Source organism: Dipodomys spectabilis, unplaced genomic scaffold (genome assembly GCF_019054845.1).
Source record: "Dipodomys spectabilis isolate Male_0828 unplaced genomic scaffold, ASM1905484v1 ptg000039l, whole genome shotgun sequence".
NCBI classification, from domain to species: Eukaryota; Metazoa; Chordata; class Mammalia; order Rodentia; family Heteromyidae; genus Dipodomys; species Dipodomys spectabilis.
In genome coordinates this window covers 14470487-14495785 of record NW_024870716.1, presented here as the reverse complement: position 1 = coordinate 14495785, position 25299 = coordinate 14470487, and the positions used below count along the sequence as shown (strand labels likewise).

The following is a 25299-nucleotide window of genomic DNA, read 5'->3' as shown; positions in this document are numbered from 1 at the left end:
CCAGCGCCGGGCCAACCGGAAGAGGGCGGAACGCGCCTACAACCCTTCGAGCGTTTTTACTCGCTAGGTGTCCCAGTCACTCTTTAGAAAGAATAATCATGACTCCTAGAGCCTTTCCCCAAAGAGCAAAATACCAACCACAGCGCTAGCTAAGCGGGCCACGGCCCACTGGGGTTAGAGCCCGACCACTCAGCGGCCTCTCCACAAAGTCCTGTTTCCTCGAGGAGAGCGCGCGAGACTTTGCGAGAGTATAACGGCCCCGCCCCTACCTGTCAGAGAAATCCGTGGCAAGTGGTTCTCTCGGACCCCAAGGTAACGCCAGAATGGAAATCTCGCGAGACTTCGCACTTCGGTCGCGCACGCTCATTGTACGGTTGTGGAGCTCGCTGGTCGGTGGTGGGGCCTGCCCCGCGTCCTGTCCGGTTGGTTACCCGTCCGTTCCTTGTCCTTGTTCGGCTCCTGCTGGCCGGAAAGGCGGAACTGAGTCACCGAGTGTCTAGGCTGGGACACGCTGACGGCCGAGAGCAGAGTAAGTGAGCCCAGCCGCGAGCCGCGGCGCTCTACTTCTTGAGCCACAGCTCCACTTCTGGTCTTTGGTGGTTAATTGATGACAAGCGGCCCTAGGACTTGACTTCCCTGGCTGTCCTCCGGTATCAGTCCGCCCCCCCACCCCCGGCCCCCTGTAGCTTGCATTACAGGCGTGAGCCACTGCGCCGGTAGGACTTTTCTCACTTAAGAAGCGCTTCAGATGGCACATCTAAAATTGAAACATGGTCGTCTCATAATTTAAGACGATATGAGTTCCTTGGACGTCCCTGTCTTTCCCCTCCCCTCTCTTAAAAAGCTGACATTCTGAGTTTATTGAAAACTACACATAGGCTTCGAATATGCACTTAGTGTTTTTTAAATTAGCTATTTTATATGTTTTAAGTAAGGGGAAATTTATATTTTGTACAGAAATATACTGGATTATGTTGAGGCTTAAAACAATCCACACACCATACGTATTGTTTTTCATGCAAATAAAATTTTTAGTGTATTCTGTTTACAGAATCCACATTACTGCCAGATCACATTTAAGATTTTCTTAATCCATCTGGGCGATAAATATTCAAAACTATGCCATTAAAAGAAGAGATGAGGAGGAGGAAAGAAGAAAGAAAACTCTGCCACCTCTCAGCTCCTAGCAGTTGGAATTTCCTTTCTTCTGAGCTCAGCCTTCTGATCCTTTTGAGAAAGTCTTAGTCCTAACATCCTCTACATGTACCTTTCAGATTCATTTCTGCTTTATCCATCTGGAAGCTCATCCTGACATTCCTTATGCACTCTGCCTTTTCATTTGGCTATTTTCGTGTATCAGTTAGTATTATCTAATTAACATTGGCACCAGCTTGAAAAATATAAAACGTTAAACTGAACTAGATCACTAACATCTACAGACACATTTGTGTTGTATCAGAAGTCACAGTATTTTGTGTAGATCCCAGTAGTAGGACATGGATTTGTGGACAACAGAAATTTTCACAAGAATCTAAAAGTAAACAGCTGGAACAATTGCTAACAGAGTGGGTGGTGGCTTTTCTTTTATAAGCAGCAGAATGTTCCCTCTGCCAGATGTCAGCATGGCAGAGTGGGCGAGGATGAGGCTTAATAGGGTGTTACAGGTGGCAGGCACAAGACAGAATGCGTGGTTGGTTGGTTTTGTTTTTAATTGCTGTCTGTAGTACACAATGTAAACAAATCATGACAAATTGCAAGCACAATTATGAAAATGAGCCGATAAATTGAAAATACTTTATTACTATGATCTGTTTTTTTAAAATTTGAACACGTTAAGACTTTGCAAGACAATTATACTTTAAGCTACCTTTTATTTATATTTCCTTTCCCTGAATAGATAAGCTTTTATTAACTACAAAGTAAAATTTTAAATTTAGTTCATTTTCTTTGTGTAACCTTGAGAATTAATTGTACAAAGAGGTACAATTCCATATTTTTTTTTTTTTTTTTGGGTCCGGTCGTGGGGCCTGAACTCTGGGCCTGGGCGCTGTCCCTCAGCTCTTCAGCTTAAGGCTAGCGCTCTACCACTTGAGCCACAGCGCCACTTCCGGCTTTTTTCTTTTTGCTTATGTGGTGCTGAGGAATCGAACTCAGGGCCTCAGGCATGCAAGGCAAGCGCTCTACCACTGAGCCATATTATTATATATACCCCTATATTATTATTATTATTATTATATACCCCTATATTTTAAGTATATCTTAATTTGTAATGTTAAAGCCTATCGGAAAATATTCATTGCTTAATTGTAACGCTTAGATAAAATGATTGATTGCAAGCTTTCTTATTAGATGGAAAAATATTTTTTAATTGCTCTTCGTAATAGATTTCCATGATTGCTTGAGATTATTTTTTTTAATATCTTGGAAATTCCTTTGTTTGGTAGGATCGGGTAATTTTGTTTCTCCCCACCTTTGCATTTTGTAGTTATCACTATATAGATCCTGCCTGCACTCTGTTCATTTATGCCCAAGAGTTTCATTTTGACTGTTGCAAATGAGTATTTTTTTTTAAGTTTTGGTTTCCACTTGTTCATTGCTAGTTAATAGGAACAAAACTAGTTATTTTCCTTGTGTCTGTGGAACTGCTAAAATCAAGTATTCTAGAAATGTTTTCCCTTTGGATTTTTATTTTTCCAGTTCCAAGAATTGAACTGAGAACTTCACAAGTGCTAGGCAAATGCTCTCGCACTTGAGTCACTTCAGTAGCACTTTTGTCCTTTTATGTTTTATGGTTGAGATAGGGTCTCACTAACTTTGCCCAGACTAGCCTCAAGTTCTCCCTCTTCCTTCCTCTACAACCTTGATAGCTAGGATTACACAAAATAGCCCCAAGCCTTTTCCTTTGGGGATTTTTCTAATGCAACAATTTGTATGGTTAAATGTTTTCTTTGATGAACTACAGTGTTCGTAGGCCTACAGCCTTAAATTCTGGATGAACCTATACTTGATCATGGTGTTTGTTTGTTTTTTTAACATATGACCAAATTTGAGTTGCTCATATTGAGGATTTTTGCTTTGGCATTTATGAGGGATAGTGATTTAATTATTTTTATTACTTTGGAGTGGTTTTGGTATCAGTGTTAAGCTATATTATTTTATGACTGAATTCATTATTCTTTTCTTGAAGAGATTATGTAATACTAGTTCTTTAAATGTGTATTAGAATCTGCCATTGAAATTATATGGTACAGAAAATTTTTTTGTAGGTTCTCCAAATCAATTTCTGAAATATAGGAATTTTATAGGATGCGTATATAGTTATGTAGTTCAAATAGCTATAATTAATACTTACAAAACTATTCATAGTCATCCCTTTCTTGTGTGACTTTAGGTAATTTGTGGATTTTGTGGAATTAATTTACTTCTCCACATTATCCAGTTCATGTGAGGAAGATTTATTATTGTATTCTCTTAAACTTAGAATGAATTAGGAGCCTGCAATTATTTCTTTTATTCTTTTTGTGTTTTGTTTTGTTTTGTTTTATTTGCCAGTCCTGGGGCTTGAACTCAGGATCTAAGCACTGTCCCTGAGCCATTCTGTGCTCAAGGCTAGCACTCTGCCACTTGAGCCACAGCGCCTCTTATGGCTTTTTCTGTTTATGTGGTACTGAGGAATCAAACCCAGGACTTCATGCAGGCTAGGCAAGCACTCTACCACTAAGCTACATTCCCAGCCCCTGTTTTGTTTTATTTTGTAACATGTCTTTCTATGTAGCCCAAGCTTGGCTGGAACTTAAAATCCTCCTGCCTCTGAGAAAAGAGGCTTCTACTATTGTGCCTGGTTCTTCTTTTGCTCACCTTGTCTTTTTCCTCTACTCCCTTCTCTTGGTCAGTGTGTGTGTGTGTGCGTGTGTGTGTGCGTGTGCGCGTGTGTGTGTGTGTGTGTGTGTGTGTGCAGGTGCTGTGCATGCACAGGTCCTGAAACTTGAACTCAGGGCCTGGTTGCTGACCCTGGGCTCTTTTGCTCAAGGCTAGTGCCTTACCTCTTAGCCACAGTACTGCTTCCAGTTTTTGAGTGGTTAATTGGTGATAAGAGTCTCCTGAACTTTTCTGCCCATTCTGGCTTCAAACCTCCATCCTCAGACCTCACCCTCCTCAGTAGCTAGGATAACAGGCATGAGCCACAGGTGCCTAGCTTTATTGATCTGTTTAAAGAATTTTGTTATGTTTTGTTTTTTGTTTGGCCAGTCGTGGAGCCTGAACTCTGGGCCTGGGCACTGTCCCTCAGCTCTTCAGCTTAAGGCTAACGCTCTACCACTTGAGCCACAGCACCATTTCTGACTTTTTCTGTTTATGTGGTGCTGAGGAATCGAACCTAGGGCCTCATATATGTAAGGCAAGCACTCTACCACTGAGCCACGCTCCCAGCCCAAAGAATTTTTTTTTTAATCATAGTTTTTCTGTGTTGTCTTCCTATTTTATTGTTCACTGGTTTAATCTTGCTGCTTGCTTTTTGTCACTTGCTTCTATTTACTTTGATTTTTTTTCCTTTTCTAGTTTCTGAAGGTTTAGGTAGTACCTGATTCAATACCATTGTAATCAGAAAATAAAATTTACATAATTGCAATTCTTTCACATTTATTAAGATTTGTTTTGTGATCTGTCCTAGTGAATATCCTGAGTACACTTCAAAATAATGTGTATGATAGTTCACCTCTACCTGTGAGGGAATATGTTCTAAGACCCCTAATGAATTCAGAAAAACACAAATATTATATATAATGTTCTCCTTGTACATGCATGCCTATAATGGATTAACTTCAAATCAACTACAGTACAACAGTAGTAACAACACAAGTAATAAAATAGAAAAGAATTATAACTGTAATGAAACTTATGTGAATATAATCTTTCTCAAAATAACCTTTTTTTTTATGTTTTAGTATTTGTGGCTTCTTCACCTGCCTGTCATACCATGCAGTGTTCCTTCACACTAGAATCTTATCTTTCCTTCCATGTTTTACACTTTGGTTCCTCATTTGCTTTTATAAGCATATGTTCTACTGAGTATCTTCTCCTTTCTCCTTAACTAGCCTTCAGCCTTGCTGGAAATGTGACCTCAGCTTCTTCATCATCCTATACAAGCTCTCTAGGAATTTCAGGTTAAACCTATTCCTGGATCTGTATAATCATCCCTTTCAAGAAATGGCTTGGGGTCATATATTTCAGGAGATCTCTTGCTAAAGTCTTCCCTTTGGTTCTCTGCCTTCTGGCACACAATGTTGCTATCCATTAGAACATATTTTTCTTCTGCTCACAGATTCTTCCACCTATATAATATCTTGACACTGTTTTCCTTTGTTAGGAGGATTAAAAAGCAAGTTTTTTATTTCATTCTTTTATTTTTTGGTGGTGTTAAGATTCAAATGCAGAGCATGCTGTAGACCCCTGAGATGTACCACCAGGGATTTCTTTTTCCTTAATTTATTTATTTTGGTGCTGGTACTGAGACTTACACTCAGAGCCTGAGTGCCTTAGCTTTTTTTGCTAAGGGTGGGCACTCTACCACTTGAGTCACACTCCACATTCAGCTTTTCAGTAGTTAATTGGAGATAACAGTCTCATGGACTTGGTCCTGCCTGCTCTGGCTTTGAACCTCAATCCTCAGACTCAGCCTCCTGAGTAGTTAAGATTACAGATGGGAGCCACCACCAGCACCAAGCATATACAAGTGGCTGTAATGTTTGTAGTTTGAACAACAACAGGAAAACTAACAAATTTATTTTTCTTTCTTCTCAACTTCATGGAGAGAACATTCATTTTTACTATAGGTCTTAACAACCTTGATACACAGTTATTTTTTCCCTATTGCCCTGAGTCTCTTTTCACTTCAAGTACCTTATGGTTTCTCTTTGGCATATCCAAACTGCCAGCATCATTGCTATTGGTCATTGGAGACATGATTACATAAAGTATGGCTTGAACACAGGCACTGTGCAATGGACAGTCTGATAACTTCTATGGTAGCTAAGGGACTATGTGGTGGGGAACAAGACCAATGTGGATTCATTTCCTGATCAGGAGTAGGTGTAGATGTCCAGTTGTGTTCATGCTCCTCAGAATAGCATGTGGTCCAGAATTTATGAGTTTGCTTACTTCTAGCACTTTCCACTTGATAGTTTGGAAACAGTTGGTCATGAGTAACTGAAATGATACAAAGTAAAACCACAGGTTCCTTATCTGCTGTTGCTGGTTGTAGCATTTTATAAGTATCAATTGAACACCTCAGTAGGTAGTTTCCTCTCTCTATCCTTGCTGATTTTCTGTGGAGGTAATTCCTAACATGCTGAAGTATGTGGATCTGTATATTTATTATTTTAGTTCTTTCAGCTATTTTGTGTGTGTGTGTGTGTGTGTGTGTGTGTGTGTGTGTGAGAGAGAGAGAGAGAGAGAGAGAGAGAAAGAGAGAGAGAGTGTATACCAGGGCTTGACCTCAGGGGCCTTTTTTTGCTTAAGACTGGCACTCAGTCACTTGAGCCTCAACACTACTTACAATTTTCTGGTAGTTAATTGGGATTAAGAGTTTTATAGACTTTCCTATCCAGGCTGGCATTGAACTATTATCCTCAGATCTCAGCCTCCTGAGTAGCTAGGATTATAGGTATCAGCCACCTGTGTCTAGCTAGATTTATTTAATCTCCTCCCTCCAATTTGGTTTTGGTACTATAATTTTTTATTGTTGCAAAATACCAGGATATTATTTCTTTTTTTTTCCCCTCATTTAACTTTGTTTTAATGGGTCTCAAAATTCTGTGACAGATTTTTGGTCATGTTGTTTCCATTAAAAAGTACTGATTTTTAAAAACTAATAACATAAAACTGCCACACACACAAAAATGGTCCACAAAACATTTTCCTTTCTTTCTGAAGGTTTTACAATGCATTGTTATCATTAATCAGTCTTTTACTATTAAACTTAAATGGCCAATTGAGATAAACAGGTCTGAGACCTTTCTTCCACCATCAGTTAAGACTGAAGTGGCAGGTGTTAGGGGTAATATTCATTTAGCCTTCTGAGCTTTCTGGGCAGACTTGGTGACCTTGCTAGCTCCAGCAGCCTTCTTGTCCACAGCTTTGATGATGCCCACAGCAACTGTCTGCCTCATATTACGAACAGCAAAATGACCCAAAGGAGGATAGTCAGAGAAGCTCTCCACACACATTGACTTGCCAGGAACCATGTCAACAATGGCAGCATCATCAGACTTCAGGAATTTAGGGCCATCCTCCAGCTTCTTACCAGAATGGCGATCAGTTTTCTCTTTCAGCTCAGCAAACTTGCAAGCAATGTGAGCAGTGTGACAATCCGGCACAGGGGCATAGCCAGCACTGATTTGGCCTGGATGGTTCAGGATGATCACCTGAGCAGTGAAGCCAGCTGCCTCCATGGGGGGATCATTCTTGCTCTCACCAGCAACGTTGCTCGATGAACATCTTTGACTGACACATTGACATTGAATCCCACATTGTCCCCAGGAAGAACCTCACTCAAAGCTTCGTGATGCATTTCAACAGACTTTACTTCAATTGTGACATTGACAGGAGCAAAGGTGGTCACCATGCCAGGTTTGAGAACACCAGTCTCCACTTGGCCCATAGGGATGGTTCCAATACCACCAATTTTGTACACATCCTGAAGGGGCAGGCGCAAAGGCTTGTCAGTGGGACGAGTTGGTGGCAGAATGCAATCCAAAGCCTCGAGCAAGGTGGTACCACTGGCACTGCCGCATTTACAGGTGACTTTCCATCCCTTGAACCAAGGCATATTGGCACTTGGCTCCAGCATGTTATCACCATTCAAGCCAGAAATTGGCACAAATGCTACTGTGTCAGGGTTGTAGCCAATTTTCTTAATGTAGGTGCAGACTTCTTTGACGATTTCATTGTATCTCTTCTGACTGTAGGGTGGCTCAGTGGAATCCATTTTGTTAACACCAACAATGAGCTGTTTCACACTCAGTGTGTAAGCCAGAAGGGCATGCTCACGGGTCTGCCCATTCTTGGAGATACTAGCTTCAAATTCACCAACACCAGCAGCACCAATAGGGACAGCACAGTCAGCCTGGGATGTGCCTGTAATCATATTCTTGATAAAGTCTCTGTGTCCTGAGGCATCGATGATAGTCACATAATACTTGCTGGTCTCAAATTTCCACAGGGAGGTATCAATGGTGATACCACACTCACACTCAGCCTTCAGGTTATCCAAGACCCAGGCCTACTTGAAGGAACGCTTTCCTATTTCAGCAGCCTCCTTCTCGAACTTCTCAATGGTTCTCTTGTTGATGCCACCACATTTGTAGATCAGATGTCCGGTAGTGGTAGACTTGCCGGAATCGACGTGTCTAATGACGGCAATGTTGATATGAGTCTTCTCCTTTCCCATTTTGGCCTCGACTTAGTGGTGGTTTTCATGACACCTACGTTCTGATGGCAAACCATTGCAAAAAACCTCAGGATATTATTTCTATACATGCATACAACATGCATTGTCAAGGCGCACTTTTCCACACCCTGTTCCTCCACAAACCCTTCCCAGTTTCTTTTTATTGTTGTTCCAGTCCTGGGGCTTGAACTCAGAGCATGGGTATTATGGGTATTGTCCCTAAGGTTTTCTGCTCAAGGCTAGCACTCTACCACTTTGAGTCACAGTACCACTTCTGATTTTCTAGTGGTTAATTGGAGACAGAGTCTCATGGACTTTCCTGCCTGAGCTGGCTTTGAACTGAGATCCTCAGATCTCAGCCTCACTTTACAGAAAGTCCTTCATTTTCATCCATTGTACAAATGTTAGAATTTTACTCTTTACGACTGAGTAATATTTGTGTGTGTGTGTGTGTGTGTGTGTGTGTGTGTGTGTGTGTGTGTTTCTGAGTCCAGCTTTCTGGTTAAACTGGGAGTGGAGTCTCACAGACTTTTCTGTTCAAGCTGGCTTTAAGCTGTGATCCTCTAGGTTATGGCCTCCTGAATAGCTAGTATTTTGGATATGAGCCAGCTAGCACCAAAGAATAATGCTTCTTTTTTTTTATTTTTTATTTTTTGGTACCAATCCGGGCCTGTGTACTTACCGAGCTTTTCCTTGCACCAGGCTATGCTCTACCTCTTAAGCAACAGCTTCATTTTCAGCTTTTTAGTGGCTAATTAGAAATAAGTCCCAGGGCTGGGAAGGTGACTCAGTGGCAGAGTGCTTGCCTTGCATGTATGAGGCCCTCGGTTAGATTCAACACACAAACAGTAAAAGCCGGAAGCAGGGCTGAGGCTCAAGTGGTAGAGCGCTAGTCTACAGTCGAAGATATAAGGAACAGCGCCAAGGCCCAGAGTTCAGGCCCCACGACTGACAAAAAAGAAAGAAAGGAAGGAAGGAAGGAAGAAAGGGAAGGAAGGAAGAAAGAAAGAAAGAAAGAAGTCTTTCAGATTTGTCTGCTTGAGCTGGCTTTAAACCATGATCCCCAGACCTCAGCCTCCTGAATAGCTAGGATTATAGGTCCAGCCTATAATACATTGTTGTATAAGTTTCTGCAAGAGAAGGTTGAGACTTTGACATAGCATGATAAAGGTACTTTAGCTGATCAGTAGTATGCATTCTCAAGAAGCCTCATAGATCACTTGACAGCCAAGGCTAGGGGAGTTCATCCTGTCAGATTTATCTTAATGTTTGTCTTCACCCAACAAGCAAGACTGCAGGGTTTTGTTGGGTGTCTCCCCCAACAGTGAACAACCTTATAACACATGAAGCCTAAGAGACATTTTGATTGACATGGAACTAAAATAAAGTGATAGACTGGCTTTATTTTGAGTCTTGATTTTAATTTTAATTGTAGATACTTCTTTGGAAATGAGTTGCACAATTGAGAAGGCACTTGCTGATGCTAAAGCCCTGGTGGAAAGGTTGAGAGACCATGATGACGCAGCAGAGTCTCTGATCGAACAGACCACGGCTCTCAACAAGCGAGTAGAAGCAATGAAGCAGGTTTGGCTTGTTCCTTGTGTGTCTATTCTTTCTCTTTTCCCTGCCTCTCTCCTTCCCTCCCTTTTTCCCTTCCTCAAGGCCTAGCACTCACTTGGCTTTTTCTCTCAAGTCTGGTACTTTTACCACTTGAGCCACACTTCCACTTCCAGCTTTTTGGTAATTAACTGGAGATAAGAGTCTTTGTAAGTTTTACTTTAGAATATCATTTTGCCATGTTCAGGGTGACTCATGTTTGTATATAGATAAAAAACCTATAGATTTGATTACCTTTCTGACACTGAAGTTTAGAAAATAAGTGAATTCTTTAGGTCTTAGATGCATTTCATAAAGACCAGATGATTTTTTTTTTAATGTTGATACTCATTTTGCTGTATTTTCTTACTTGTTTTTTGGCACCATCCCTGAGCTTTTTGTGCTCAAGGCTAGCACTAGCACTCTATCACTTTGAGCCACATGCAACTTCTGTTTTTCTGGTGGCTAATTGGAGATAAGAGTATCACAGTCTTTCCTTCCCGAACTGGATTTTAACTGAGATACTCAGATCTCAGTCTCCTGAGTAGCTGTGATTACAGGCATGAGCCACCAGTACCCAGCTATGCTGTATCTTTTATAATGTACAAATGTTTAATTTTTGTTTTTCTTTTAATAGAAGTACGTAGATGATGCTATTTAACAACTAAATAGTTTTTGAAAATGTGAGTAGTTATTACATTCTTATTTTCTAGCTTATTTTTCATGTAATGCTTCCAGTTACAAAAGAAATGAGATTTTTGCTTCTTGCTGTGTCTGTCATATATGACAAGACCTTCCAGTGAACCATGGAGTACAGCTGCCATTTTAAGCTGTCCTCTGGTAAAAATTTTCAACTCAAAAGAAATCTAATCTCTTCTAATATCAGTAATTAGAAAGGAAAATGTATTTTCCAACTTTATTAGAGCACATTTGTAAAAGGAAGCAAGCATGGAATCCCACTCTTGACAAAGCTACTGAAAATAGCAACGCAAGTTCACCCATTCTGTTTCACAGCTGGGTTGCTGTAAACAGATTTCATTCTATAACTGTCCAGCCTGACTCAGGTGCTTCCCTAAACTTTTGCCTGATATTGACTAGTTTAAAAAAAGAAGGAGTGAGACATCTGAAGTTAAGAGCCAAGAGTATTGGAATAAATTCATTGCTAAGTGTTTCATAAGAATGCCTTGAAGTAAATGAGGATAATTATAAAGTTAGAATCTCACCTTTAAAAGCAAAATCTTCAGGGCTGGGAAGGTGGCTCAGTGGTAGAGTGCTTGCCGCGCATGCATGAGGCCCTGGGTTCAATTCCTCAGCACCACATAAGCAGAAAAAGCCAGAAGTGGCACTGTGGCTCAAGTGGTAGAGGGCTAGCCTTGAGCTGAAGAACTCAGGGACAGTGCCCAGGCCCAGAGTTTAAGCCCCACAACTGGAAAAAATAAAATCATCTTGCATTTCTTTTGCGTAAGCTTTATATCACTTACTATCATTGTTACAACATTCACATATACTAAAAAATCACCAACTCCTAAAGTTTAGAAGCATGCAGGTCATTGGATTCTAATATATTGATAGACAGTACAACTAGATACTTTGTTTTTTTTTTTCCTTTTTTTAGGTCTTTTATGTATTTTTTTAAATTTTATTATCAAGGTGATGTGTAGAGGGGTTACAGTTACACACATAAGGTAGTGAGTACATTTATTGTCCAACTTGTTGCTCCCTCCCTCATTTTTCTCCCACTTTCCCCCCAAGTTCCTCCCCAAATTGTACAGTTCATTTCCAACATACTGTCTTGTGAGTATTGCTGTTGCATTGGTTTGCCCTTTGTCCTTTGTCTCACCATTTTGTTGTTCCCCTTTCTTTCCCTAATTCAGATAAATGTATATACAATACCCAGGGTACCAAAATCAAATACAGTGAGAACAAAGGATATACCATAGGGGAAAAAAAGACCAAAAACACACAAACCAGATACCTTGATCACCCCAAACCTCCCTTCTTACTAGTTTAATTTTACCTGCCTAACCCCAACCCTACTTATCTGTCTCTGAGTTTGCCTATTCTGGATATTTTATATAAATGAAATGATATAGTAAGTGGCTTTTAGTAATTACTGCTTAACAATGCTTTCATGATCTATTTATGCTGTAGCATGTATCACTCCTTTATTCCTATTTGTACCCAGTGATATTTGCTATGAATATCTGTAAACAAGTTTTGGGGTAGAAATATGTTTTCATTTCTCCTTATGTTTAATTTTTTGAGGGGCTGTTCATATTTTTTTACATGTCAGATAAAGTTCGTAAATATTTCCTCCCCACAATGTAATTTTTCAATCTTCTCATTAGTACCAGGAAGAAATTCAAGAACTTAATGAAGTTGCAAGGCATCGACCTCGGTCCACGTTAGTTATGGGAATCCAGCAAGAAAACAGACAAATCAGAGAACTGCAACAAGAGAACAAAGGCAAGATCAATGGCCACTATGTGTAGAAGCTGCAGAGACTTTAATCCCTAGTTGTGGTATTGGAGGGAATAGTTTGCTTCCCAAATAGGAAAAGAGCCAACTTAAGGGTTTTAATCTTTTTTGCCTTAATCATATTTATTGCAATTTATATACTGTCTTATGTGGTTGGCATCATTTCAAATTCTCATTACTTTTTTTTGCCTATGAATTACACAAACTTCATTGCTTGAAGTCCTACTGCTTGGGGTACTAGCTCGGTGCTTACCCTGTATTTGTTCTCTCCATTAGACTCTAAATTCTATGACCCTTGGCTAGATATAGATAATATGTATGTATTTTTGTACTGGTACTGGGTTGGCATGGGCACTGTCTCTTAGCTTTTTCTCTCAAGGCTAATGCTCTATGATTTGAGTCACAGTTTCACTTCTGACCCTTTAGTGGTTAAGTGGAGATAAGAGTCTCATGGATTTTTATATCTGGGCTGGCTACATATGGAGACCTTCATATCTGTCTCCTGAGTAGATAGATGGGTTTCAGATGTGACCTACCAGCACCTGTCTATGGGTAGATATTTACCTTTTTTTTTCCTTCTAAGTTGTCAGTTGATATTTGTATAATGTAATATGGAAGATATTTTATATATGCTTAACTCAAGTTTGAGTACAATAAACTTATTTTTGATAGAATTACGTACATCCTTGGAAGAGCATCAGTCCGCCTTGGAACTTATAATGAGCAAGTACCGAGAACAGATGTTTAGACTGCTAATGGCTAGCAAAAGAGATGATCCTGGGATAATAATGAAGTTAAAAGAGCAGCATTCCAAGGTAATCCATGCCATAGTGGAGCTTCAGACGGAATAGAGGGACAAGTATGGGATTTAGAGTTTTTAAAAATCACAGATTTGCATTAACACAATTTAATAATATTAAATACTGCATCTTTTTCCTTGACATATTCTGCTTTTTCTTTTTCTAATTCTTCATTATATATCATTTTCTGTAGAATTGGTTCTAATGATGAAAGCATTGTTTCCTGGTTGTGTGTATATATGTGTGTGTGTGTGTGTGTATATATATATATATATATATATATATATATAGGTATACATTAAAAAAATAAACTTTTGAAAATGAAGGTAAGTCTCTTAAGATTCAAAATTATTTTTTGTAAGAGTCTCTGTTTTGAAGAAATATTTCTTCTACATTTGGGTTATACATAAGTCTTGTAAAAATAAAATTCAAAATACTGAAAAGATTTTTTTTTTTTGTCAGTCGTGGGGCCTGATTCTGGGCCCTGTTCCTCAGCTCTTCAGCTCAAGGCTAGCACTCTACCACTTGAGCCACAGCACCACTTCTAGCTTTTTCTGCTTATGTGGTGCTGAGGAATCAAACCCAGGGCTTCATGCATGCAAGGCAAGCACTCTACCACTGAGCTACCTTCCCAGCCCCTAAAAAATTTTTTAAAGACTGAAAGCAGTTAACTGTAGCTTTGCTTTTCTTACAGCTATATTCTGGATGACACTAATTCACCCAGATTATGAATAATCCTGATTTGTAATGGCAAACCATGGGATTGGGAAGAAGAAAGGACCCAACCTATTAAAATGTAGTCCCTCTCCATTATTGCATCATAGAACTGAAATTATGAGACATGAGTATCTTCTCCTGCTGCTTATCTTTTGTCATGCTTGTATCTTTTCTCTTTGCTATGACCCCTAGATTTGCTGGACATTCATATTTTTTGTGTTTGTATGCCAGTCCTGGGTCTTGAACTAGGGGTCTGGGTGCTATGAGTTGAATGTTTTTGCTCAAGGCTGGCACTCTTTACCACTGAGCCACAGCTACACTTCCAGCTTTTTTTTGGTGCATAATTGGAGATAAGAGTCTTATAGACTTTTCTGCCTGGGTTAGCTTTGAACTGCAGTCCTCAGATCTCAGCCTCCTGAGTAGCTAGGATTGCTGATGTGAATGAAAAGTTATATTGTGGCAACTAGGCCAGTATCTGTAATGGATCATGGTAAACTACTATTAGTTTTTACGAACATTATAAGATACATTTTTATCATTCTCAATTATTGAAAAATAATAAAATTGGGTTTATATAATCTAATTACAGTATTTGCCACCTATTAAAATGGAGATCCTTGGACATTTAGGGATAGTTTTCAATGTAAAAATCTGTCATTTATGAGAACATTATAAAGAACATTGACTTAAAATTTTTGGTAAGATAATGTAATATTGAAAATTTCCAAAGGCCCTTATGGTTTACATCTTGAAAAATAAGAATATGTGCCCGTACTAGGGCTTGAACTAAGGGCCACGTGTTTTGCTTGGCTTGTTCACTGAAGGATGATGCTATATCACTTAAGCCATACCTCCACTGAAAAATAAAAATTTTGACGATAAAGAAAAGGAATTCCATGATACGCACAAAATAGGTGTTTAAGACAGTGCAGCTTTCTAGTTCCATGTGACTAAACCATGACAGAGCAAATGTTTTCTAAAGCATATTAGGTGTGTAGCTTAAATGTTTTATTTTACCATTTACCAGAACTTTTAATTAGCAGTTAAAACACTCCATAAGATAGTTATAAACTATTTTCATATAAATTATTATTCATGTAAATTATATTCATGTAAATTAAATCCAAGTGCTGATTTTACCTTCTATCAAATTTAGTTATTATTAATTTCAACTAATACACATTAATGTTTGTGCTTTTGATTTTTCCCAAAAAGGAGACACTGAAAGTTCAACTAAATAAACTTCTATTAACACACTAATATGAGCTTCCCGTATAATGGAGAGATTAAAGACACTAGCATAACTATGTAATAGAAGATAAGGTATCATAGAAATATGATCAGTTACTGCAGTATTAAAGTTCTCATGAGGAGAATCTAGAATGATGTCAGAGAAAAAAAGAAAATTCATCTAAATCCAGCCTTGAATGAATTATTGGGGTAGTTTAATAAGCAGAAATGGGTAAGCAAATAAGTAGGGTAAAGTCACAACAACAATAAAATTCTAAGCCTGGTGCCAGTTGCTTATGCGTGTAATCCTAGTAGCAACCCAGGAGGCTGGGATCTTAAGATCACTAATTGAAGCCAGCCCAAGTAGAAATGTCGGTGAGACTCTTATCTGTGATAAACTACTCAGCAGAAGTTGGAAGTGATACTGTGGTTCTACTAGTAGAGTCCTAGCTTTGAGCAAAAAAGAAGCTCAGGGACAGTGCCCAGGCCCTAAGTCAAGCCTCAGGACCAGAAGGAAAAAAAAAGAAACATATTCTAGGATGTGTTTAGATACTAGTGCTCTGATACGCCTAAACACCATTTCCCCCCCCCCCCCCCCCCCCCGCACAAAAAACTATACATACATAGCAGCATTTTGTAGTTAGAAACCTTTTGAAACTATTGTAGGATCAGTACAAACCCCAACGTTTTTGAGGGTACGTTTATAATATCAATATTGTTTGAGAACTCATTTTCGTGCAAATACTATTTTTCCATTATTTTTGAACAGATAACCTTTTTGGAAATCTTAAAAGAACAAACATTCAAACCATTGGCTAACATACATGAACTAACACTCATTCGTTCTTGAAATTACGGATAATGTCCGTATTAACATTACAATGACTCTGTACTACAGATTGACATGGTCCATCGTAACAGCTCCGAGGGATTTTTCCTTGATGCATCTCGACCCATCCCTGAAGGACCTCAACACGGCCTGGAGAGGAGGCACTGGGAAGCAAATCATAATGTACACTAAACAAAACAATCAACTTACTGGATGTGGATGGGAGGGGGGATCGGTTTAGAAACTTCTTTTACTTTGAATTTTCTTCCCAGATTAGACAAGCCAGTAAACAAAATCAAAGAACGATGTGGTTTTCATAAGGTAGGCTGTTCAAGGTTAAAAGTTTGAATTATTCCTCCATTCTGTGTAGCATGTGCAGTCTGTTAGAGGACTGCAGATTTGAAAGGGTAGTCATCCCAACTTTTCATCTGTTTGCTCCTACTGTTACTATATTTTTTGTTGGCTGGAAAACACTTTCTAGACATCAAACATGTTCATAGAACTTAACTAATTTCATAACAAACGTTAGTTCATTTTCCTTTAGTTTGAGTTCACAAATAAAAAAAGATACTTTTTATGCAGACATTATAGTTAAATATAGTAGTTCTTTCTCCATGGTGTCTTCACTTTTACTTTTCAAAATCTCAACTATATCAGATCATTATTGAGCAAAATGGGGACGAATGCAAACAAGAATGAAAGGCATTTCACAACAATTCAAAGATTATGCTGTTCTTTGTGGCTTCAAAACAATTCTAAAGTCATACTTCTTGCTTTCTCTGGCAATTAAAAGCTTTGTTTTTCTTTTTTCCATCAGTTGTGGGTCTTGAACTCAGGGCCTACATGCTGTCCCTGAGCAGTGTCTGCTCAAGGCTAGCACTCTATCACTTTGAGCCACAGCTCTACTTGTGGTTTTCTGTAGATAAGAGTCTTATGGACTTTCCTGCCCAACCATGATCCTCAGCCCTCAGCTTCCTGAGTATCTAGAATTACAGGTGAGCACCACCTGCACCTGGCTCTGTAGTTCTTAAGGATTTTTATATTTGACAAGTAGACCACTAACCATTAGGCCTTATAAAAATATTGCTCTGTTTGAAGTATTGGGTGGGGTATTTCTTCTAATGATCTTGTTAGAACAGGTTCTATCCTAAAAATTTAATATCTGTTTGCTGAATTACTTGTGTTATTACTCAGATCAGCACCACAGAGCTAACCAAACAGAAATTGAGAAAATTATTAATAATCAAAAAATTTTATTTACTTAATTGGGTACTGCATTTATCAGTACTTTATTGATTTTAAACATTACATTTGCTTTACTGTAGAGGGAGGGTTTGGGGGATTTTTTTAACTATTACAGAATATGGAAAATATTATCTTGATTCATTTTGCTATCATAATCTAATTGCTTAAGTGTCCAGCAAAACTTTGTGAAATGATGGAAATAGTCTTTACTTCTTTGTGTGGAGGCCACTTAGCTACATGTGACTTGAGTATTTATTTAAAAGTATTACTAATGCACCTGAGATAGAATTCCTCATTTTTCAGTGGATTTTATTTTCATATAGCAATATACTGGGTGCAGAGATTAGTCTTTTATTTTACCTTCTTCCCAAGTCCTCACAACTCAAATCATATAAGCTTCTTAAAGTAAAATAAGCAGTACTGGGCGTTTGGCTCAGATAGAGCACATGCTTAGCTTGTGTAAGGCCCTGGGTTTGATCCCAAACACTAAAACCATATGCTGCACTAAGATCCTGCATTTTTGTTTTAAAGGTTATTCAGTAGGGCTGAGGTTGTACCTCAGTGGTGGAGTTCTTGCTTAACATGTTGAAGAACCTGGGTTCAATTCCTAATACCACCGTGTGTGTGTGTGTGTGTGTGTGTGTGTGTGTGTGTGTGTCCGTGTCCGTGTCCGTGCGTGTGTGCGTGCATGTGTGAGTGCGTGCGTGCATGTGTGAGTGTGTGTGTGCACGCGTGCGTGCGCGCGTGTGTGCGTGTATGTGCGCGTGCGCATGTGTGCGAGTGCGCGCATGTGTGCGTGTGTGCATGTATACGATGCTAAATGTGCTGAGATAGTTCTATTTTTTTCATTTCCTTCAATTTAGTAGTTTTATGGTTTTTAAGGTCTGGTTCAGATTATTTTTGTTTTTTGTTTTTTTTTGTTTTTGCTAATCTTGGGGCTTGAACTCAGGGCCTAGGCACTGTTCCTGAGCCTGTCTGTGCTCAAAGTTAGCACTCTACCACTTCAGCCACAGCACCACTCCCAGCTTTTTCTGTTTATGTGGTACTGAGGAATCAAACCCAGGGCCTCATGCATGCTAGGCAAGCACTGTACCACTAAGCAACATTGGCAGCTCCTCAGATTATTTTTATAGAGGATTATATACAACTTTTAAGAAACTTCATGTCTGTTCAGGGAGTTACTTTTCTATTTTTTAGGCTAGCCTTGATATGGTAAAGTAACTTCCACTACCAATGAATAGAATAGAATCTATAGAATCTATTTATCTATTGATAAAATGATTAATCTCAAGTTTCTGCTGATTTAAACCTTCTTGTCTATATTATTCACTGTAAGCTCTTTCAGGTCAGGGAATATATTTTAACAAGCTTCCTATTCTTTCCCACCAAGTACATAATAGGTATGCTAAATAAAAAATTTTTAAAAATAGACTAGAAGGAAAAATTTATATGTCTGCCAAATGAGAGTATATTTTCAGCAGTTAACCAAAAAGGCTATTTAACATTTTAACGCTGAAAGGCAGAATTTTGTCCATCTTAATATTTATTATGTACCAAACACTAAAGAATGGACAGGTACAAACAGGAAACTGTCCCTGCTCTGAAGGAGGAGGATGTTCTAGCGATGGTTCCAGACTGGCTTAGATTTTGTACATTGTGAAGGCTTCAGGGAAGAAAGACTGAATGTGTCAAGTTTGTCTTGCTTGGACCAATAATAGTGTCATAGTATGACAAAGAAAATGTTGTTCCTCGTTGTGATGAGAAATGTGAAATGAGTCAGTTTCTTGCTATTTGGTTTAGTTATATTGTGCTGCTTATCCTTAATTCTATCCTAATGAATTTAACTTCTAAGGTACTATGGTCATCCAGCTTTGTTGTGATCTGACTATCCCATTTGTGTTCACTGATAGTACAGATTTTAGTAATTATATGGAAGGGATCCAGAAACCAGAATAGTAAAATATCGCTGATGTACTGATTCCCAACTCCCAACCTTTGCTTTCAGGAGTTACAGGCACATGTTGACCAGATAACTGAAATGGCAGCAGTAATGAGGAAAGCCATTGAAATTGATGAGAAGCAAGGTTGCCAGGAACAAGAACGGATATTCCAACTCGAAGTAAGTTTTTAATTCCAAGTGTAGGTGATAACTGTCCACATATAGACATACCAGGAAACAGATTCCATCTTGTAAGATTCGCACTCTTCAGGTGTATGGAGGAATCTTTTCCTTAATCGGAGATTATATATTCATGTCAGACCATTCTATAGCAATGCAGGAGTCTAGGATCATTAGTAACTTACAGTATACCACTCCACAGGAGAATCTATAGTTCAGAGACATGGAGTCATTAGCTTACAATCTTTCCGGTCCCCCTCCCACCCCCACCTCTGCCTTCCCTCACATCCCATCTGGACATGATAGTAAAGACATATGTCACTTTGTGGTGGGGGGGGAGGGGGGGAGAAGAATGTTGATTTTTTTTTTTTTTTTTTGTATATTGCTTTTCTTACTAGGTAAATGTACAGTTTCAATGTGTAAATTTGTGTGTTGGTGGGCGAGTATGAATGTGGGTATATGGGCCAGTCCTGGGGCTTGGACTCAGCCTGGGTGTTGTGTCCTTATGCTTTTTTGCTCATGGCTAGTCCTCTACCACTTGAGCCACATCTCTACTTCTGGATGTTTGATGGTTAATTGGGGTATAAGAATTGCATGGACTTTCCTGCCTGGACTGATTTCAAATCTTATCCTCAAATCTCAGCTTCTTTAGTACCTAGTATTTATAGGTATGAGATACTTATACCTAGCACAGTTTATAATTTTTTAGTCTGTTAAATCATGATGACGTGGCTGGGAATGTAGCTCAGTGGTAGAGTGCTTGCCTCACATGCTTGAGGCCCTGGGTTCAATTCCTCAGCACCACATAAACAGAAAAGGCCAGAAGTGGTGCTGTGGCTCAAGTGGTAGAACACTAGCCTTGAGCACAGAGAGGCACAAGGATAGTACTCAGACCTTGAGTTCAAGCTCCAGGACTGGCAAAGAAAAAAAAAAAATCATGATGACACAGAGGTTTTTTGTTGTTGCTGTTATTGTTTTTTGTCACTCATAGGGCTTGAATTCTGGGTTTGAATGCTGTCCCTCAGCTCTTCAGCTCAAGGCTAGCGCTCTGCAGCTTGAGCCACAGTACCACTTCTTTTTTTTTTTTTGGTCGGCAGTGGGGCTTGAACTCTGGGCCTGGGCACTGTCCCTCAGCTCTTCAGCTCAAGGCAAGTGCTCTAGCACTTGAGCTACAGTGCCACTTCTGGTTTTCTGGTGGTTTATTGGAGATAGGCGTCTCACAGTCTCTCCTGCCCAGGCTGGCTTTGAACCAAGATCCTTAGATCTCAGCCTCCTGAGTAGCTAGGATTACAGGTGTGAGCCACCAGGCTGGCCCACAGTACCACTTCTGGTTTTCTGAGTGGTTTATTCATACATACTTTCCTACTGGCTTTGAACCGTGATCCTCAGATCTCAGCCTCCTAAGTAGCTAGGATTACAGGCATGAGCCACCAGCGCTTGGCTCAAATGCATAATTTTTAGTCAACTAATGTGTTTTGTACACTGATTTTTCTGACTATACAAACCCTAATCTGAGGGCTGGGAAGGTGGATCAGTGGTAGAGTGCTTGCCTTGCATGCATGAGGCTCTGGGTTCGATTCCTCAGCACCACAGAAGCAGAAAAAGCCAGAAGTGGTACTGTGGATCAAGTGGTAGAGCTTTAGCCTTGAGCTGAAGAGCTCAGGGACAGTGCCCAAGCCCAGAGTTCAGGCCCCACAACTGACAAAAAACAAACAAAAAAACAAAGGCCAGGTGCAGGTGGCTCATGCCTGTCATCCTAGCTGCTCAGGAGACTGAGATCTGAGGATCACAGTTCAAAGCCAGCCCAGGCAGGAAAGCCCATGAGACTCTTATCTCCAATTACTCACAGAAAACTGGAAGTGGTGCTGTGGCTCAAGTGGCAGAGCACTAGTCTTGAGCTGAAAAACTGAGGGACAGGGCCCAGGCCAAGAGTTCAAGCCCCATGACCCACCAAAGAGTTTCATTTTAAACCTAGGTGCTGGTGGCTCATGCCTGTAATTGTAGCACTTAGGAGGCTAAGAATTGTAGTTTGAAGCCGGCCCAAGCAGAAACATCTAAGCAACTCTTATCTCCCATTCAGCAGTAAAAAGTTGGGAGTAGAGGTGTGGCTCAACTAGTAGAGCTCCAGACTTTGGTGGAAAAGCTAAAGGACAGCACCAGAACCTAAGTTCAAGCCCTTAGAGTGTTTATACTTGGCTTCGTTCTGCCACTGTAATTTGAAAGCAGACACAAAATCAAATAGGGATTACTGTGTTCCAGTAAAATTAAATTCTGGGAGACAGGCTTCAGGCCACATGGCTTGCTAATCCCTGCTTTCTGTCATTGAAACTTAGGAAGGGAAATCACAGACAAAATGGTGAGAGAGAGAGAGTTCAAGTCCCATGACTAACCAAAAAAAAAAAAAAATCACCTATTCAGCCAGTTCTATTGCTGTCAAAATTCTAGTGAAGGAAACACATTTAGTGCTATCCTGAAAAGTAGTGATATATGGAGAGGTTCGAGTCACAGGATATCATTGCCTGTCATTATGAGTTTATATAAATACACGTGTTCTTTTCTTCTTCTCTGCTATATTTGTACATTCAAATACTACAATTTGTTATCCAGTTACATGTGTATATATAACAAGAGAGTTTGAGATGGGTGTCAGTGGCTCACACCTGTAATTCTAGCTAATTTGGGAGGCTAAGATCTAAGAATCACAATTCAAAGCCAGCTTGGGCAGGAAAGTCCAGGAAACTTTTATCTCCAGCTGCAAGTAGAGGTATGGTTCAAGTGGCAGAGCAAAAGGGATAGTACTCAGATCCTGAGTTCAAACCTCAGTACTAACACGCACGCACACACACGCACACGCACACACACACACACACACACACACAATTGCCTATATTGCCTATCAATACCAGTTACAGGACTTGGTTTTTATGTGTTTTGCCTGTATATGTTTAGCTTCTTAAAATAGTTGTCTGTCTTCCACTTGTAGCTAAGTGGTGACCATCTTTGTTTTCCCTTGCCTCCTTACAGCAAGAAAACAAAGGCTTGAGAGAGATTCTTCAGATCACTCGAGAATCATTTCTGAACTTGAGGAAGGAGGATGTATCTGACAGCACATCTTTGTCAGCCTTGGTGACCAGTAGTGACCTGAGCCTGCGGAAGAGCTGAGGGGTGCCAGGTCTGGAGCCTCGGGCACAGCTTCATTAGTCACTAGAACTGGCCTGTGAATGAATGAATGACACAAAACTCAAATTTCAATTAATCCTTTTTCCCATCTATAGTAAATATAGTTCCCTAGTTAAAGAGATGACAGCAACAGAAGCCAGGCGCCAGTGACTTCCACCTGTAATCCTAGGTACTCAGGAAGTTGGGATCTGAGGGTCGTGGTTTGAAGCAAGGCTGGGCAACAAAATCTGTTAAGACTCTTTATCTCCAATTAACCAGCAAAAAATGGAAGTGGAGTTGTAGCTAAAAAAGTAGAGCACCAGTCTTGAATGAAGTAAGGGGCAGCATCCAGGCTCCAGTACTGGACTCTCCCCCACCAAAAAAAAAAAAACAGTAGCAACAACAAAAAGTATAGTTAATTATCATAACTTATTCCAGAACATAATTGAGAAGCAGAAACTGATCTAATGTATTTTGAGAAGCAGGAACTGATCTAATGTATGGTGGCCCAATGAAACATGTTCACAGTGACTGTTGAACCTATATAGCAAGGCAGTTCTCAAAAGTAACAGTGATGTTACTATTCTAGATTACTTGCAGATAAACAAATACTCCCAATAAATGTTTGGAATTTTATAGAATTATCTCAATTTAAAATAAATGATTTTGTTGTGTTTTTTTTTTTTTTAATGGAAAATCCTCAGACTACATTTTATCCATTTGTCAAATCAACAAATATATACCATGAATCTTTGTAATTTACTTCTAGATAATTTACTATCACTGATACTTAGCTAATAGTTGTCCATGACTTAATTGTACGAATTATCATTTTAAGAATGAAAGAGAAGGAATATTACTTTCTAAGAAAGAAGGTCTTACAGTAGACATATTTAGTAGGTTCAACTACTCCTTTGAAAAAGTTTTGGTTCTCAGTTAATGAAAATATGATTTTTTGCTCAGGCCCTGAGCTCAAGCCCCACAACTAACAAAACATGATTTTTCTCTTCTGATTATTTAAGTATATTAGTTCATTTAGCCAATAGAGTTGAAATATTTGAGAAAGCAAGGTGGGTGTGATTATTTCAAAGTAAACTCAGAACTCCTAAGGTTTCTGGAACCTTTCCCCACCCCCATTTTTTTTAAAGTAATTATTCTTAAGATAGAGAAAAAAATAGATTTTTTTTTTAAGTTTCTGAGTCTATTTTAAGTTCCATCTGGTCCTTATAACCTGCAAGATTTTTCTTAAACCTTTTATGTGGGAGCCAGACTCACACCTGTAATCTTAGCTACTCAGGAGGCTGAGATCTAAGGATCACAGTTCAAAGCCAGCCAGGGCAGGAAAGTCTGTGAAATTCTTCAGTAAACTGCTCAGAAAAAGCTAGAAGTAACACAGTGGCTTCAAGTTGTATAGCACTAGGCTTGAATATAAAGAGGCTCAGGGGCAGCACCCAGGCCCTGAGTTCAAGGCCCAGAACCCAACGGGGGAAATAAAAAACCTTTCACGTGGGAAGGAAGAGTAGAAATCTGGATTTATAAGGATTTGTCTCATTTTTAAACATGTGTACAGTAAATTGATATAAATGTGCTTTACTACCATTTGAAACCTAACTTTTTAAGATAGCCATTAGAATAAAAGAATATCAAATATGATTAAATATACATGTTAAAGTTACCACAAGTAAAATATTCTACTTTTGCACATAGAATTTGTTAAATTAGATACTTCTTCACATGGTTGTTCTTATGTATAATTTCATATATTGGTAAAATTGAAACTTCTCACTTCTGATGTTTTCTCAGATTTGGAGTTAATGAGATAAATTTGGGCAGAATGAGCAGAAAAGGGCTAATGGACCAAATTATTAAATAAATTCATTCAGAGGCCTTAATAGTTTATAAGTGAATTTTTTATTTTCAAACTTCTCTGTTGGGTGTTTAGGAAAGTATTTATTTATTGTCATTCAAATAGATTTTACACAAGTAAAAATTAAAGAAAATAAGCTACATATTGAGATCAAGTCTGAGACAATTTGATGTGGCAGCTCTATTATTAAACATTACTTAGTAATTTTTTTTTACAAACAAGTTGAGTTAATTAATTCTTGTTCGTCTTGCTTCTAGATAATCTGAAGGTCTTGAGTGTTAAGATATTTGCTTTGTTGTGTAGCAAAATTTACATCCATTTTTGTTTTAAATAAACAATCTTAAATTTATGTCTTAGTATGTACTTCATATATAACTGTGTACAATCCTGTTTTGCCAATAAAGATGAATAATTAAAACTGGCCTGGTCTTCACTTTAGTTTGAAAAGTATTTACATGCTTTCATGCAGTTTATTTTTCAAGTCTATTTTCTCTGTAACACTAGTACTTAGTAACAATTTTTATTTGTGTATATTTTTTTTTGAGAGAGAGAGAGAGAAAGGATGGTTTCTTCTAAAACTTTGGCTTTTACTCCTTGGCTTTTGCTTTACCACCTGAGCCAAACTTCCAAGCCCTCTTCATTGTATTTCTTAGGAATTGTCCAGCAATGTATTGCTGATCATGCAGCTTTCATCATCTATACTGGGTTAAATAGTCCTTCCCCCATACCAGGTAGTAAGCCCATATCCTAACCCACTGTATCTGGAAATGTGACCATATTTGGAAGTAGGATCTTTGTAGCTATAATTAAGGA

At 39.0% G+C, this 25299-nt stretch overlaps 1 protein-coding gene across 3 annotated transcripts; it reads left to right on the top strand.

The window, feature by feature from the left end:
* The first annotated feature begins 388 nt into the window (after positions 1-388).
* Fgfr1op2 (FGFR1 oncogene partner 2) lies at positions 389-24907 on the top strand. Of its 3 annotated transcripts, none has more exons than XM_042677467.1 (7): positions 389-529; positions 9882-10030; positions 12391-12508; positions 13193-13335; positions 16166-16279; positions 19347-19460; positions 22485-24907. In XM_042677467.1, the coding sequence occupies exons 2-7, from the start codon at positions 9896-9898 to the stop codon at positions 22620-22622; spliced, it is 762 nt and encodes a 253-aa protein (XP_042533401.1). In that variant the 5' UTR covers positions 389-529; positions 9882-9895; the 3' UTR covers positions 22623-24907. The 3 variants fall into 3 exon arrangements, with proteins under 3 accessions (XP_042533401.1, XP_042533399.1, XP_042533400.1); XM_042677465.1 differs by lacking the exon at positions 389-529 and adding an exon at positions 7448-7796; XM_042677466.1 differs by lacking the exons at positions 389-529; positions 16166-16279 and adding an exon at positions 7450-7796.
* Positions 24908-25299: the final 392 nt, after the last annotated feature.

Coding starts and splice junctions, on each gene's coding strand:
- Fgfr1op2 (XM_042677465.1), top strand. CDS start 7,562: ATGCATTTCAACAGACTTTACTTCAATTGTGACATTGACAGGAGCAAA. Junction 10,031..12,390: donor GAGTAGAAGCAATGAAGCAG/GTTTGGCTTGTT, acceptor TCTTCTCATTAG/TACCAGGAAGAAATTCAAGA. Junction 19,461..22,484: donor AACGGATATTCCAACTCGAA/GTAAGTTTTTAA, acceptor GCCTCCTTACAG/CAAGAAAACAAAGGCTTGAG.